This window comes from Malus sylvestris, chromosome 15 (assembly GCF_916048215.2).
Source record: "Malus sylvestris chromosome 15, drMalSylv7.2, whole genome shotgun sequence".
Lineage (NCBI taxonomy): Eukaryota > Viridiplantae > Streptophyta > Magnoliopsida > Rosales > Rosaceae > Malus > Malus sylvestris.
In genome coordinates, this window is record NC_062274.1 from 7,268,254 (window position 1) to 7,284,754 (window position 16,501).

Here is a 16,501-nt window from a genome sequence, read left to right on the forward strand (position 1 = left end):
GAGAGGAAATGTAAACTAAAATGCGCGGGTAATGAATGACTCGTACCTTCTGTTGGAGTTGGAGCAATGGTACTTGCCGGAGCCGGAAGCAGATCCCGTGCCAGGTAACTTGCCCGGAAGCGTAGAAAGGGGAGACATAGCGCTGGACATAAGAGATAATGCGAGCTCGGTAGAATCTATTCCTTGAAGGTCCGTAAATGCTATTCCAATTGGAGTCGGGCTTTGGAGTAGTTTAGTGATCTCGTCAATAATTACCCTGATAAACATTCCTTCATACCTGGTTGTTATATTTGAAAATGAAGCAAAAGTACACAAATATTTATTAGCAATTGCAAAAATTAAATAAATTTAAAAAAAATATTTTAAAGTTTTTTGAAATGACGTATAAGATCATCTCCAAAAAGGAATGTCAAATTTTGAACATGAAATTTAAATTGACAGTTATATGGCACTTTGACATCACTTCACCTGAAGTGTCAAAATTTAAATATAAAATAAAAATTCATATTTATTTTCTTTGCATTTTTTTTTTCGTTTTTTGTTTTAGTGAAACGATAGCATTAGTAAGTTAGATGTTATAGATTAGCTACTGACAGGGTTCGAACCCATGCCGTCATGCAAGGCACAACACCTTTCCACCGCTGTGGTAAATGACCACTTGCATATTTATTTTTTTTGCATTGGTAATGAAAGAAAATGAACTCAAAGGTATACAAATATTTAAACATTATATTGGTAATGAACGAAAAATGAAAATACTAATAAAAAGAATTTAATAAATAATTAAAAATTATTTGAAGTTGCTGTTAAATTTGACAGCAACTATCTTTGCTGCCATCCCACATCAATCAAAATTTCACTTGGAAAATACTAGTGCTGTCATTTTTTACACTTATTGCTGTCATTGTTGGAAAATACTAGTGTTGTCATTTTTACACTTATTGCTGTCATTTTTTACACTTATTGCTGATGTGGACTTTTTAACATGTCATTTGGAGATACTCTAAACCTAAACATTTTTTTTTAAATTTGTCATTTGAAATGTTAAAAAAAAGGTGATTTTTCGTAATAATTTTCTAAAATTATTAGTTAATCATCTCACTAAGTTTTTTCAGCCAAAATAAGTTATGTAAAATTGTGTTTCGAGTTATTTAAGCCATAAGAACTTTTTAACAAGTTTATTTATTTATTTATTTTATACACACACACACACCACAAAGACGTGGAGAATAAATTAGTTTTTGACTTTTAAGTTTTAACCTCCTTTTCACAAACTCTCTACTTTCTTTGGCTTGAACACAAAACTTTTGGCAGTTAAAAAGAACACGCGGAGTTCATCTCAAATATTTATTGTCAACTACTGAAAAAATCATTAGCCTCATGAGATTACCCACTAGGAAGATGGAGATTTTTTGGCTTTTATGTGTGAGAAGCAAAGATTTGGGCAAATTTGGAAGTATCATGACAAAGTTTTTGTTTTAGGTGAAATTAATCAAAGTTGAGGCACCCAAGTTTTTATCTAAAATTAGATTTATAATTTATCTTCTCAACAATTATCTTTTTAAAATTAATTTTGTATAAAAAATAATTACAACATGATGATCAGCACAATATCAAACATTGTATTAAATAGTCAATATTTTAATCTGGTAAAGCACCAAATGCCCAATTAATTTAGTCAATGATTAATTATCTTATTCGACTGAAATAGTCAATACAGTTCGAGCTGTCAAACGAGGCCTAAATCATGAGCATCACCGCCCCCATTTGAATGAGCGCAGCAGCTATAAGGCCACACACATCTATAATAAACAATTGGAGAACAAGGTCATATATCTTTAGAAGGCTTGAACTCGAGCAATTCAACTTTGACATTAAATTTAGAGAAATTGATGAAATATAAAAGGAGAATTTCGGGAGAAGAATTGGATTGAAAAAGAAATAAATAAAAAAAAGATAGAGAACTCAAATCCAAGCATGACTGTTAATGACGATTTAAAGAAATAATGAACAAAGAAAGAGAGAAAAGTACGTACTTACCCATTAGTCGTTCTGAAAACCCGGACTGTAAAACCTGCAGCTGCATTAAGAGTATCTGTCCAGCCTGCCATAAATGCAGCTTCAGTAAGAGCATCTGTCCACCGCCGTAGCTTTTCTTGTATATCTGTATCTTCGTGGAAGCGCTCTCTATGCTTCTGAAATGCTAGTACAAAAGTACCTATAACATCTGACGGACTAAGATCGTAGAATATTGGCAGAACCATTTGCTTCAGTGTTCTTCTACACTCCATGATCTGCACCAGCTCCTCAAGACACCAGATGGAATCCGCATACCTACTTGAGAAGACGATGACCGAAACCTTAGACCCTTCGATTATTTGCTTCACTTTGTCTGATATATTTTCTATTAAGGAAGATAATAAATCTTCCAATTCTGTTGATATAAAATAGTTTAGAAAAAGTTAAATATAGTTAGTTTGTTATTAACTGTAGTTGGTTAGAATGGTTAAAATTCAGTTAAGGTAGTCAAGGGTATAGTTGTAAAGAGCCAAAGGCTATATATATTCTCTTCTGTGTAATTGTACAAAGTGTGAAATGAAATACAATCTTATTGAAGAAGTTTTATCTTTCTATATGGTCTCATCGCCAGTCGCCTCACGGCTCCTCTCAATCCTCGTCTCTTCCGCTCCGATCTTCTGATCTGTATCTCGATTTGTTATCTGTGGTGTTTTTTGTTCTACAACTTGTTGATTTTGATCTGTTTTCATGGCGACTTCGTCTGAGTCGGTGCCTGTTCCCAATCCCTCTTCTAACCCTAATTCCTCTTCGAACCCTAATTCCTCTTTGTATTCCTCTCTCACGATCCAAAATATTGGCAGTATGGTGCCAATCAAGCTCAAGAGGACCAATTATCTGCCGTGGTGTGCTCTGTTTGCTCCCATTCTTCGACGTTATCGTCTTCTTGGCATCGTCGATGGCACTAAACCCTGTCCTGCTCCTCTTCTGCCTGATCGCACTCTTAATCCGGCTTTCGAAATTTGGTATGAAAAAGATCAAAATCTTCTGATCTGGTTTAATTCCACGTTGTCTGAAGAGGTGATTCATGTCACAGTAGGTGTTTCGTCTTCTCGAGATCTGTGGCTTAAGCTCGAACAACGGTTTGGAGGTATCTCTGATGCACATGTTCATCAGCTTCGTTCTCGACTTCAAAGTGTTCAGAAAGGTTCTCGATCCATGTCTGATTATTTGCAAGAACTCAAAGAGATCTCCGATTCTCTCACTGCTGCTGGAGCCTCCATTTCTGATCGCGATCTCATTGCTGCTACTCTGGCTGGGCTTCCTGATGAATTTGAATCCTTCACCGACTCAATCATGCTTCGGTTATCGTCTACATCTTTGGATGAATTGCATGGCTTGCTTTTTACCAAAGAGCTTTCTCTGAATCGTCGCAAGAAAGTTGTCTCTTCTGGTATGTCTGAACCATTTCATGCCTTATCGGTTCAGGCTCAACCTCCACTTCTTCCCACCCCTCCACAGGTGTATGTTGCTCAGAATCAACCCCTTCAGCACTCTTTTCGTTACAATTCTAATCGTGGGAAGCAAAATCGTGGTAATCGAGGTTTTCATCGTGGCAATTCTTTCACTGGTGGTTTTAATCGTGGTAACTCTGTTCCTGGTGGTTTCCATCGTAGTAATTCTTTCAATCGTGGTTCTTCCTCTGGTCATCGGGCTCCTTGTCAGATTTGTGGTAACTTCAGCCATGAAGCGCTTGACTGCTTTGACCGTATGAATCCTGATATCTGTGGTCGCATTCCCCCTGCCAAACTTCAGGCAATGTGTGCCCGTTTTGATGCCAAGTCCTCTCCTACTTGGTTAATTGACTCAGGAGCCACCTCGCATATTACTAATGACATATCAAATATCACCTCTCCTACTCCCTACACTGGTGAAGACAAGGTTTACATTGGTGATGGTAAAGGTCTTCCCATTTCCCATGTTGGTTCATCTACATTATGCACCTCTACTTATTCTTTTCATTTGTCTAATGTTCTTCATGTTCCTCATATGCAACACAATTTGCTGTCTGCCTTTCAATTTCTCCGGGACAATTATTGTTCATTGACTCTTGATTCTAATGGCTCCGTTGTTAAGGATCGTTCCACGGGGAAGACGCTTTTGCAGGGTTCCGTTAAAGACGGCTTCTATCCTTTGCAATCTACTACATCTTCTAGTTTCGTTTCTGGTAAAGCTTCTCATTCCCTTGCTGCATCAGCCTTTGTCAGTATTAAAGCTCCAATAAAGATATGGCACAGGCGGTTGGGTCATCCATCTTCTGCCATTTTTCGTCGGGTCATGTCTACTACTCCTCTTGCTGTCCAAGGCAAGTCTACAGTTGATTTTTTCTGTTCCGATTGTGCATTGGCGAAGAACCACAAGCTTCCTTTTGGCCTGTCTTCTTCAGCAACTACTCACAGTCTTCAACTTTTACACTGTGATTTGTGGGGACCTGCTTCTGTTACATCTAGCAGTGGTTTCAGATATTACTTACTTCTAGTTGATGATTTTAGCAAATACAGCTGGTTTTTCCCTTTGAAGGCAAAGTCGGATGTATTTTCAACGTTTGTTGTTTTCAAGAATTATGTAGAAAATTTGCTTGGTAATAAAATCAAAGTGTTGCGTTCTGATTCAGGGGGTGAATTCACTGGTCATTCTTTTGCATCTTTTCTTAAAGAGCATGGTATTTTTCATCAATTAAGCTGTCCCCACACGCCTGAACAAAACGGATGTGCTGAGCGAAAACACCGGCACCTTGTTGAGACTGCCCGGACCTTACTTGTTGCTTCTCATGTTCCTCATGTTTTTTGGGTCGAGGCTTTCTCTACTGCCTTGTACCTCATTAATCGTCTTCCCATTTCTGGTCACTCGCACTCTCCTTGGGAAATTTTATTTCATCAGCACCCGGATTATTCCAAACTCAGAGTTTTTGGTTGCCAATGTTTCCCATGGCTTAAACCTTACATTCACAGTAAATTGGATGCTAAAAGCAAGAGTTGTGTGTTTTTGGGCTACAGTCTTCAGCACAAAGGTTATCGGTGCTTCGATCCGGTTGACAACCGCGTCTATATCTCCAGACACGTGATTTTTAATGAGGCAATCTATCATTTTCAGTCTCTGCAGCTTCCATCTTCTTGCTCTGCCGATGTTTCTCCTGTGTCTTCTTCTTCGCTGGATCTTTCTTTTCACACGTATAATCCTCCTGGTGCGTCTCCATCTCCTGATGCTTCTTCAAATCCTACTGCTCCTTCACCTACTGATGTTTCTCCACCGCCAGCACCTTATCCATCTTCAGCTCATTCTGCGACTTCCGATGCTTCTCCACCTGTCTCTACCTCTATGGTCAATATTCATCCTATGGTTACTCGATCCAAAGCCAGCATCTACAAACCTAAGGTTTATACCGCCACTAAGCATCCTCTACCCGTTGCCTTGGATTCAGTTCCCAATACTTATCTCCAAGCATCTAAGTTTCCTCACTGGCGTGCTGCTATGCAGGATGAATATAATGCCTTACTGTCTACAGGCACTTGGTCCTTAGTTCCTTCGACTTCCTCTCAGAACATTGTTGGCTGCAAGTGGGTGTTTCGGGTTAAGCAAAAACCTGATGGTTCTGTGGATCGTTACAAGGCCCGGCTTGTTGCTAAGGGTTTTCATCAAAAACAGGGCATTGATTTCCAGGAGACTTTCAGTCCGGTTGCTAAACCGGTTACCATTTGCATCATTCTTAGTCTTGCTGTTCAACATAATTGGTTTTTAAATCAGTTGGACATCAGCAACGCCTTTCTTCATGGTGATTTACAAGAGGATGTCTACATGCTTCAACCTCCAGGTTTTACTGATCCTCTTTTTCCCACTCATGTGTGCAAACTTCACAAATCGCTTTATGGTCTTAAGCAAGCCCCTAGAGCTTGGTTTGACAAACTATTTCGCGCTCTGCTTGATCTTGGCTTCCATCAATCTTCTTCTGATGCCTCTCTGTTTGTCCTTCCTGGTCCTCAGCTGGTTATAGTACTTGTTTACGTGGATGATATTCTCGTTGCTGGCCCTGATTCTCATCTCTGTAATCATTTTATTACTCAGCTTAGTACTCGGTTTCCAGTGAAGGATCTTGGTCCTTTACACTATTTCTTGGGGCTGGAGGTTCAGCGTTCTTCTAAAGGGATATTTCTTCATCAAACTAAATATTTGCTTGATCTTCTTCATCGAGCCAATATGCAAGGTGCCAAACCTTGTTGCACACCTCTTGGCTCCCATAAACTGGATCACACTGGTCCTCTTCTCCAAAATCCCACCGAGTATCGTTCTCTTGTTGGAGGCCTTCAGTATCTAACTTGGACTCGACCGGACCTTGCCTTTGCTGTCAATCAGCTCTGCCAGTTTATGCATGCTCCGCGTGAACAACATTTTCAAGCTGCCAAACGAGTTCTTCGCTTTCTCAAAGGTTCTGTCTCTCAGGGCTTATGGTTTACCAAGGGTACTGTTGATCTCTCTGCATATTCTGATGCTGATTGGGCTGGCAGCCCTTTTGATAGGCGCTCAACCAGTGGCTATTTTGTCTTTCTTGGTCCCAACCTCATCAGTTGGAGTGCCAAGAAACAAAGTATTGTCGCCCGTTCTTCTACCGAAGCCGAGTATCGGTCTTTGGCTCATACCGCTGCAGAACTCTTGGGTTTGTAAAATCCTTCGTGATCTTCACTGTCCTCTTCCCAAACTGCCGACCTTGTGGTGTGATAACATTTCAGCCATCTCTTTAGCCTCTAATCCTGTTTTCCATGCTCGCACTAAGCATGTTGAGATTGATTATCATTACATTCGCGAACTGGTTCTTGCTAATCTTCTTAAAGTCCAGTTTGTTTGCAGTGTTGATCAATTGGCTGATCTTCATACCAAATCCTTGTCTAAAACTCAGTTTCTGTATCTGTGTTCCAAGCTTCCTGTTGGAATCAACTCTGCTTCCTCCTCTCGCTTGAGGGGGTGTATTAAGGAAGATAATAAATCTTCCAATTATGTTGATATAAAATAGTTTAGAAAAAGTTAAATGTAGTTAGTTTGTTATTAACTGTAGTTGGTTAGAATGGTTAAAATTCAGTTAAGGTAGTCAAGGGTATAGTTGTAAAGAGCCAAAGGCTATATATATTCTCTTCTGTGTAATTGTACAAAGTGTGAAATGAAATACAATCTTATTGAAGAAGTTTTATCTTTCTATATTTTCCCCTTTTCTTATTGATTCGTTCTCCTCCATAAAGAAGTCAATTCCGGCGTCTTTCATTGTCCAGTAGAGGTGGTCCGTGAAGGTTTTGCGCGTGTCTTCGCCAAAGCTTAAGAACACATCGTAGGGTGAGGAGGAGGAGGTGGTGGAGGAGGAGGAGGACGGTGAAGATGAAGGTGAGGCTTCAAGGGCTGTACCTGTATCCATAACTGCTTACTGCAAAATTAATGATTAATTCAAGTCAAAGTGCACAGTCCACAAGAAAAGAAGTGCTTTTCTATCTACATAATTGGATCGAAGTGCGCAGATTTGCTCGCCCAAGGGAAATTGAAATCAACAATGTTATTCTTACCACATTAATATACCACATTAGTATACCACATTATGTGGCATCTGATGTGGCTATCCACATCATCTAAATTAATTATAATTTAATTTAAATTAAAAACTATTTAATAAACTAATAATAAATAAAAAATCTGAAATTAAATGTTAATTGGCATAGGAAGAGTCTTCTGATTGCCTAAAAACCCGTAGAATTCACACGTCTACTTCATCTCCTTCGCCACACCGTCAATCTCAAATTGCTCCAACCTAATTGAGTAGTCGAACTCGTCGTCAGCCTCCACAATCTTGACGTCGGCGGCTGGCTGTCTCGTTCTTCCAGGTCGAGTCTTGCACGCAGCGGCAGTGTCTCGAGCAGAGCCTCCACAATCTTGACGTCGGCGGCTGGCTGTCTCGTTCTTCCAGGTCGAGTCTCGCACGCAGCAGTTGTGTCTCGAGCAGAGCCTCCTGAAGAACAATGACACTGGCGGTTGAAGACGAACCCGAAAAATTGGAGGACACTAACCACGTAATGATTATTAGCAGCCCCGTATATGAAGATAATTATTTTTATTATTTATTGGCATTTAGGTTCTACGTATCTGTTAATTTGATTCAAGAAATTGGAGTTTTAGTTTCATTTTTCTTTTATGAAAAGCTTGGAAAATTTGCATATACCATTTACTGGAGGTCTGTAATTCTGAGATTAATAGAGTAAACAAAACGGTTTGAATGAAACCCACTCGATATAAATGTATATACCCCATGCATACAAACAAGCACATACATATTTTTATAGCTCTAAAAACTTCAACGAAGTGGGATATAACTTTTAAAAACTTTTAAGAAGTGCAATATTTATAAATTTGTAAGCAATTGAGATTTCCTTTTTTTGTTTTTTTCTGCTACTCGGTCATATTGTCATCTTGTTGTGCAACTCTTTCAAAATCTTGGTATCTAATTATTTGATATTTGTGTTCCATTGCCTGTGTTTAAATTCTTCTTTTCCTTGAAATTTCTACTGCATAATAATTTTAAGCAAGTTACAATTTTTTCTATGTCTTATGAGATATTAGTCTATACCTATAGGCTGTTAATTAGCTTATCCAATGCCCTCCTTAGTGATTGTCAACAAAGAGGTTCCATGAATTCTGTATTCGCCTCGTACAAACTTCTCCTCATTTTATTTTTCCGCATGGAAACTTTCTGTTTTAGCTACTCTCTTTGCTTGATTCGGTGCACCGTCGAACTCCTACGACAAGGACTTTTCACTTTCTAGTTTTGTATAATTTAATTTTTCTATCTAAAACACATAATTTTGTTGTGAGGTTTGTTTTTTCAGCCATTGCAGTGCATACACTAGAATTAAGAGACTTGCACATATGGCTAGTGTATTTACATTGATAGTATGGTGTAATATATAAACTTGTAGAATTATGTTTTATGTTTTAGGAACAGGGAGTTCTTCTAATGAATTTACTAAAGAATATGATGTAGCTGAAGTGAGCTCTTGTAATGAAACAGAAAGCGATGGGGTTCATACAATAGAAACTTCTAATGAAAGTATTGAAAAAGATGATGTAATTGAAGCAACTTCTGATGCGACTGAAGCGGAAAGCAATGGGGTTCATGCAATTGAAAATAATGGGACTAACATGGAGAACACAATGAATGTGGAAGAAAAGGTCCAAGAGCCTCAAGTTGGAATGATCTTTGACAACGCAGATCAAGTGGCTACATATTACAAGGAATATGGGAGACAATCAGGATTTCCAGTGATAAAGAGATCATCAACGAAGGGAGATGATGGAGAATTGAGGTATATTACTATGTGTTGCGCTCGATCAGGTACATCAAAAAGTACTTCAAGTAATCCTCTTAAGACATATCCAAGTATAAAGAATGATTGCAAGGCTCAACTAAGGGCAGGTTTATACTTGGGTGAGAAGTGGCGAGTGAATTCTGTAAAGCTTGATCATAATCATGGGTTAAGTCCAACAAAAACTCGTTATTGGAAGTGTTTTCGGGAAGTTAGTTCTTCTGTAAAAAAGAAGCTTGAAGTGAATGATAAAGCTGGAATAAGGGTCAACAAAAGTTATAATTCAGTGGTGGTTGAAGTTGGGGGGCATGAGAACATGAAGTGTTTAGAAAAAGACTGTAGAAATTATATTGAAAAGGTAAGGCGCTTACGACTTGGAGAAGGGGATGCCACTGCAATTCAAAACTACTTTGTAAGCATGCAAGCTCAGAATGCAAATTTCTTCTATGCAATTGATTTAGACAAAACTACATTGAGAGGATGCATATAATCCTTTTGTTGAAATTAATTAAATATTTATTTACATCACATAGTATAATGTTCTATCTGTAGTTCTTATGGTTTTTTTTTCTCTTTATTTAGGGTCAACAATATCCATACTGGAATGGAGGTTATAGTATGTACAATATGCATAGCTCTACTTCAAGAGGAAATGATGACCAAGAGCTCAACTAAGCAATGGAAGCTACAATGAAAGCAATTTCTTTATGCAGTTTGAGTTTTTGTGGTTTTGGATCCTATGTCTTCTAAACATAGACTTCAATGCATTTCAAATATTTTGTAACAGCAACCAGTATGCAAACGTGTTGCTCTTCTAATTTTTGTTGTACTGAAAGCAGAGTTTAATCAAATTCTTAAAAGGAGCATATGTTTAATCAACGAAATTGAAAAACGAAATGCCTATATCATAACATCGCTTTCTAAAGCTATAAACTAGAAACCAATTTCTTCCAAGATTCAATCTTGCAATCTTGCAGCAACGCTTATAGCTCAAGAAGAATGCAGAGGAAGTTAAGCACAAATATTCATAATCTGATCATGAAAATGTTTATACTTTTTATTCACATTTACAAGTTGTAGAACAATATTGATTGACCTGGTAGATCATCTACTGTATACAAATAGTGTCAAAAAAATTGAAGCAAAATCCAAACCAGAAAAAAGTACAAAAAATCTTAGAACCATAATGTTCGTCATCTAACTGTAGAAGCAACAGTATAAGCCCACCATTTAAGATTGTCTTTCATGTCAATTTCATTCTCCAATGCAGGAAACCTCCAATTCATCAATGGCTTCTCTATCTTCCTCTTCTCCCTAACCTCTCAAGCTTCAGAAAGGTACGGCCTTGTAATTGCAGAAGCATAAATGTCCAAACTATTTCAATGCAATACAACACAAAAGTGAAATGAGCTAGTAATTCAAAAAACAAAGCATTGTCACTGATAAAATTGATGGAAAACGAATGATCATGCTGATTGTGAGACTATGAATCAGTGTGACTGAGAAAAACAAAGCATTGTCACTGAGAAATTGAGGGAAAACTAAGGAACATGCTTATTCACTATGACTAATGTTCTAAACAATTATGATTACCAAAATTACCAACAAAAGAAGCTGAGAGTTCACAAAATATAAACACAGCAAACGCAACCGAGGACTGCAAATTTGATTCCACAACTCCACAATGGTTATATACAAATCCAATCCAAAAGCTCAACAGAATGCATAACAATGGAAGGATGTATCCAGTTGGGATAAAGAATTACCTGCAACCTAAAACCACCATGTTTCCTCCAAGTCTAATCAGAATTTTGCTATCTTCCCCATTTGTAAACGGCACATTTAGGGAATCCCAAATTGTCGAAATAAACTGTTTTGACGACAGCTTCATTAAATCACCAACTTGTGTGGTTTGCCCTGCCTGCAGATAACAAGCATATGATCCAGTAGCACTTGTGTTTATCAAACCTTCCCTTCTACAATTAGTCCATGCTCATGCATCAAAATAAAACAAATCTAAAAAGAAAATACATAAGATAATTGACACTCTGTTATAAAAACAAACAGTGGGGAAGGGGGGAGATTCTATGCATTCTAAGAGACCACAACATCATTCAAGCATATTCCAGCGAAAGAGATCCAATTAAATGATGGGAATATCCAATTGAAATGTCTTACAAAAGCCAGATTATTAAATCCTAATCAAAAGTTAAAATTGACAATATACAGAACCTAATTAAGGTTAAGATTCAACTAGAGCCCAGTCTTCAATAACAAGATTTCAAAAACATTACCTTTAAGCCGAAACTAGTGCCTTTCAGCTGATATTTGGAGGAAACTGTACTCGTGGAGGAAACATGGTGGTGTACTCGTAAAGAAAACGAAGCAGAAACGAGCGCACATGTACTCGTAAATTCATCATACTTCTCGGAGTACTGGATCTGACCCATCGTTCAATCCCAAACCGCGAATTCCACGGTCACTTGAAGAAGCCCCAGATTGTGACCTCGCGTTGTGCGACGACAAGATGACGTCGTCAAGGCGGTTTCCTCGAAGCTGTCCCTGATCGCGACCTTGCGCTGCTCAAGCTCGACACGCCTTGGTCTCATACTCTAGAGTCTGAATTGAGCTTGATGACCTCAGATTTCTTCAGGAGGCTCTGCTCGAGACACTGCCGCTGCGTGCGAGACTCGACCTGGAAGAATGAGACAGCCAGCCGCCGACGTCAAGATTGTGGAGGCTCTGCTCGAGACACTGCCGCTGCGTACAAGACTCGACCTGGAAGAACGAGACAGTTAGCCGCCGACGTCAAGATTGTGGAGGCTGACGACGAGTTCGACTACTCGATTAGGTTGGAGCAGTTTGAGATTGACGGCGTGGCGAAGGAGATGAAGTAGACGTGTGAATTCTACGGGTTTTTAGGCAATCAGAAGACTCTTCCTATGCCAATTAACATTTAATTTCAGATTTTTTTATTTATTATTAGTTTATTAAATAGTTTTTAATTTAAATTAAATTATAATTAATTTAAATGATGTGGACAACCACATCAGATGCCACATAATGTGATATACTAACGTGGTATATTAATGTGGTAAGAATAGCATTGTTGAATTGAAATACGATGGCTTCTCATAAAAGCAAATAAATCAGGATAAGCAATAGAATAGAATACAATACCCAACTAATATCTAATTGAGAAAATAAAGACTATTAATCGAAAACAGAGGAAAAAACCTGCATGATCCTTCAGCCACACCTAATTCCCCAATTTACAAGATGAAAGATTTGCAGAGGAAGGAATAAGAAAGAGGGAGGAGATGGAGAGCTGGAGACGATAAGCAATATCCTTCTTGTCCCTTCACTTCCGTTGACTTTGTTTCCGTTGAGGGATCTTCAAATAATTTCATTTGAGAATGTGCTTGTTTCGTAACATTTTTTCACGATTTAAATTATTTATATTTTAGTACATTGTTTATAAATTTTTTTTGCAAATTTAAAAAAAAAAAACTAATTATTAAAACATCTAATTATAGTAAAGAAAATAAATAAATACGATTTTTTTAAAAAAACATGATATTTTTACCATTTAATTCAATTGTCAAATAATTTTAAAATTATTGATTTTGATAAAAATGATTTTTTAAGAAATATTTAAAAGATGAACGGTTGATTGGTTGAATTATGACATGGAGTGGGTTCTATCTAAGATCCCTCAAATAAGTCTTAACGAAAAGTCAACAAAATAGAAGCGACAAAGAAGTGTATACATGTGTATATTTTTTTTTCTTTTTAACGATATATTTTGTTAGATTAGCCTACATTAAAAAAGGAAAAGTTCGGTTAAACTACACAATAGACAACTTAATTTGATATCGAATTCACCATCAATGAGATTCAAACTGAAGACCTCTCTCTTCTTACTTTCATCAATTTCCCTCCCCTCCTCTTACATTTTGTTTTTTTTTTGTCTTATTATTTTTATAAAAAAAAAATCAATATAGATGTTGACGTGGATTCATCGTGACTGTTCAAGTAGGAAGAGAATATAGAGAGATTAAGTGGGAAGAGAATCCTCTTGGGTTGTGGACTTGACTGATGGTTTGTTGACCTTTAGGTGGAGAAATTTTTAATTGTGATTGAAATATGGATAGTATACTACGTGCTTTATGTAAGTGGTGAAATTTTTTAATTTTTAAGTTATTAATCTTTTAACACATATATCACACAATTTATATAAAAACACGTGATACATCGACGGAAAAATTTCTCCTTTAGGTGGTTTGTTGACTTTAATTTAATTGTGAGGGGTAAACTTGGATTTAAAGCTGTGGGTGGAAAAAACACTTTCCCTTCGTGATTTAGGGAGACCGAAGGGTCACTGAAGCCAGTAGTTGACTTGGTATTTGCAGATCATCCGGGAAAACCACAAGCTCTGCCAACAACAATCCATGGATACTACCATCACAGCTGTCGATCCGTCCTCTGCATCTTCACCCTCCTCCTCGAAACAATGGAAGCACGACGTGTTCTTGAGCTTTAGAGGCGAAGACACCCGCCGGACCTTCACCGACAACCTCTACTGGACATTAAAAGACAACAAAGTCAACGTCTTCATTGACGAGAACGAACTTCCAAGAGGAGAAAACATAACAGATGAACTGGTGGAAGCGATCAGACGGTCCAGGATGTCCGTCGTCATCTTCTCGAAACGGTACGCGGAATCCCGATGGTGCCTTGAGGAGCTGGAGAAGATCATGGAGTGCAGAAGAACACTGGGGCAAATTGTTCTGCCAATATTCTACAACGTCGATCCGACGGATGTTAGGAACCAGACTGGTATTGTTGCAGAAGCATTTCAGAAGCATGCAGAGCGCTACCATGGAGATACAGATAAAGTCCAGAGGTGGAGATCTGCTTTTACTGAAGCTGCAAATTTGTGTGGTGGGAACCTTAGAAACACTGATGGGTAATTTCTCTGTTACTTTTTAACTTACTGTTTTTACATACATAGCATATATTTTACAGGATGATGTATTACAAGTGTGGAACCAGAAATTTTTACCAGGGTGGGCTAGCAAATTGTTATAGGGTGACTTGTTGGTTGCTAAAAAGAATTTTCGACGAAAATTCAAGAGATAATATGGAGAAATCAATAAAACAATAGAGAGTTAAGATTAAAAACCAGAGTCATAAGGGGATTGTTTTAATAAATTGAGTAAAGATACAAATTAACTTGACTTAGGCTTAATTTGGGTGAATTACACTTTAAGATATATATTGATATGCGGATTATATTCGAACTTTTCACGAAAAAAAACACCTGGATTATAGCCCATGGGGTAGCCGTCATGCTAGTTATGACGTTGATGTATTAGTTTCGGTTTAGCAACCTTTAATTGCCAACTTCATGGGTTGGCTTTTCATAAGCCTCTATTTACAAAATGTGAATACACTAAAGAATGACAGGGCTTAGTACCTTGATCAGTTTACACATTGTAATGTGGCTAACGCAAAGATTAGAAACCTGATGTGTGTGTCTGAGAGAGAGAGTGAGAGAGAGAGAGAGAGAGAGAGAGAGAGAGAGAGAGAGAGAGAGAGAGAGAGAGAGAGAGAGTATTTCTAAACGCTTGATCTATCAGTTTGGTCTAATTGAGCTATTGAGCTAATCACTTGGATCAATATAATGCGCCATTGTTTGTTCGAAGGATTGTTCTCAGAAGCTGAACCATATATTCAAATTCTATTCGCTCCCAAAAGCTATTATCATGTACGAAGGTTATTAGTTGAGTTTAATCCTGCAGTTTATTATTCTTAATTCTTCTTACTTTGCAAATTTTTGTTAACAGGTACGAAGGTAAGTTTATAAGGAAAATTGTCAACGACATCACGAGGAAACTGAACAACACATACTTAAACGTAGCCGCCAAAGAAATTGGAATAGATTCTCGTGTGCAAGAAATCATCAATGATTTAGATGTTGGAGGATCAGATGATGTTCGCATTGTTGGAATTTTGGGCATGGTCGGGACGGGGAAGACAACGGTTGCAAAAGCCATTTTCAATAGAGTTCATCAAAGCTTTGAAGGTAAAAGTTTCCTTTCAAAAGTGAGGGAAGAGAGTATGGTTAAACTGCAAAACCGACTTCTTTGTGATATCTTGAAACCGGCCAACATAGAGGTAAGTAGTGTGGATCAAGGAACCAAGGAGATACAAAAAAGACTTGGCAGCATAAGGGTACTTGTCATAATTGATGACATAGACTGTGTGGGACAACTAGAAGAGTTAGCTATAAAACACGAGTCGTTTGGTAGAGGGAGTAGAATTATTGTAACAACAAGAGATGAACAATTGCTAAAGTTCATTAGAGTCGATAAGACGTGTTTGGCACAAACAATGAATAATGAAGAAGCTCTTCAGCTCCTTAGTTGGCGTGCCTTCAAGAAGAGTCATCCTAACGATGATGAATATCTTGAACTCGCAAAAAAGGTTGTTGATTACTGTGGAGGGTTGCCACTAGCGCTTGAAGTTTTAGGTTCTTATCTAAGTTCAAAAAGCAAAAGAGAATGGAGAAGTGCACTGCGCAAATTGAAAAGAAAGCCTCACGGGAAGATTTATGAAAAGCTTAAAATGAGCTATGATGGACTAATTGACGATGATGTGAAGGCTATATTCCTTGACATATCTTGTTTCTTTATTGGAATGAACAAGGACTATGTCATGACAATATTAGATGGCTGTGACTTCGACCCAGATATAGGAATTGGGGAACTCCATGATCGGTGCCTTGTAACTGTTGATGAAGGAAACAACCTTATAATGCATGATTTGCTTCGAGATATGGGCAGAGAAATTGTACGTGCAAAATCTCCTACCATCACTGGAAAACGTTGTAGATTGTGGGACCAGGATGATGTAAAAGACGTATTGAGGAACAAATCTGTAAGTACATTTGCACTCAAATTGTATTATAAGAATGTATGCAATGAAGGATAAGTGTATGCATATCCCACATACAAATAACCCTTTTCTTATTTAGTTCTTGAAGGATCCAATTCATGGCTTTGCTTCATGTGTATAAATCGTCTTTT

The 16,501-nt window shown here is 37.9% G+C and overlaps 2 protein-coding genes and 1 pseudogene across 7 annotated transcripts in view; 1 reads left to right on the plus strand and 2 right to left on the minus strand.

The window, feature by feature from the left end:
* The window catches only part of LOC126604276 (TMV resistance protein N-like), a 25,014-nt gene continuing 8,513 nt past the window's right edge, over positions 1-16,501 (minus strand). Inside the window, exons 2-3 of one of the 2 annotated variants that reach the window (XM_050271474.1) lie at positions 2,041-2,074; positions 1-277 (exon numbers count right to left, since the gene is read on the minus strand). In XM_050271474.1, coding sequence (XP_050127431.1) covers positions 16-277; positions 2,041-2,074 — 296 coding nt within the window. In that variant the 3' untranslated portion in view covers positions 1-15. The remainder of the gene's footprint in view (positions 278-2,040; positions 2,075-16,501) is intronic. The other variant, XM_050271473.1, reaches the window with a different exon arrangement.
* LOC126604284 (uncharacterized) lies at positions 10,411-12,360 on the minus strand (annotated as a pseudogene).
* LOC126604270 (disease resistance protein RUN1-like) overlaps positions 13,743-16,501 on the plus strand; it is a 16,896-nt gene continuing 14,137 nt past the window's right edge. For 2 of the 5 annotated variants that reach the window (XM_050271462.1, XM_050271457.1), the window contains exons 1-2: positions 13,744-14,379; positions 15,260-16,352. In XM_050271462.1, coding sequence (XP_050127419.1) covers positions 13,862-14,379; positions 15,260-16,352 — 1,611 coding nt within the window. In that variant the 5' untranslated portion in view covers positions 13,744-13,861. Of the gene's footprint in view, positions 14,380-15,259; positions 16,353-16,501 lie in introns of all 5 variants that reach the window. The other 3 variants (XM_050271458.1, XM_050271461.1, XM_050271460.1) reach the window with 3 other exon arrangements.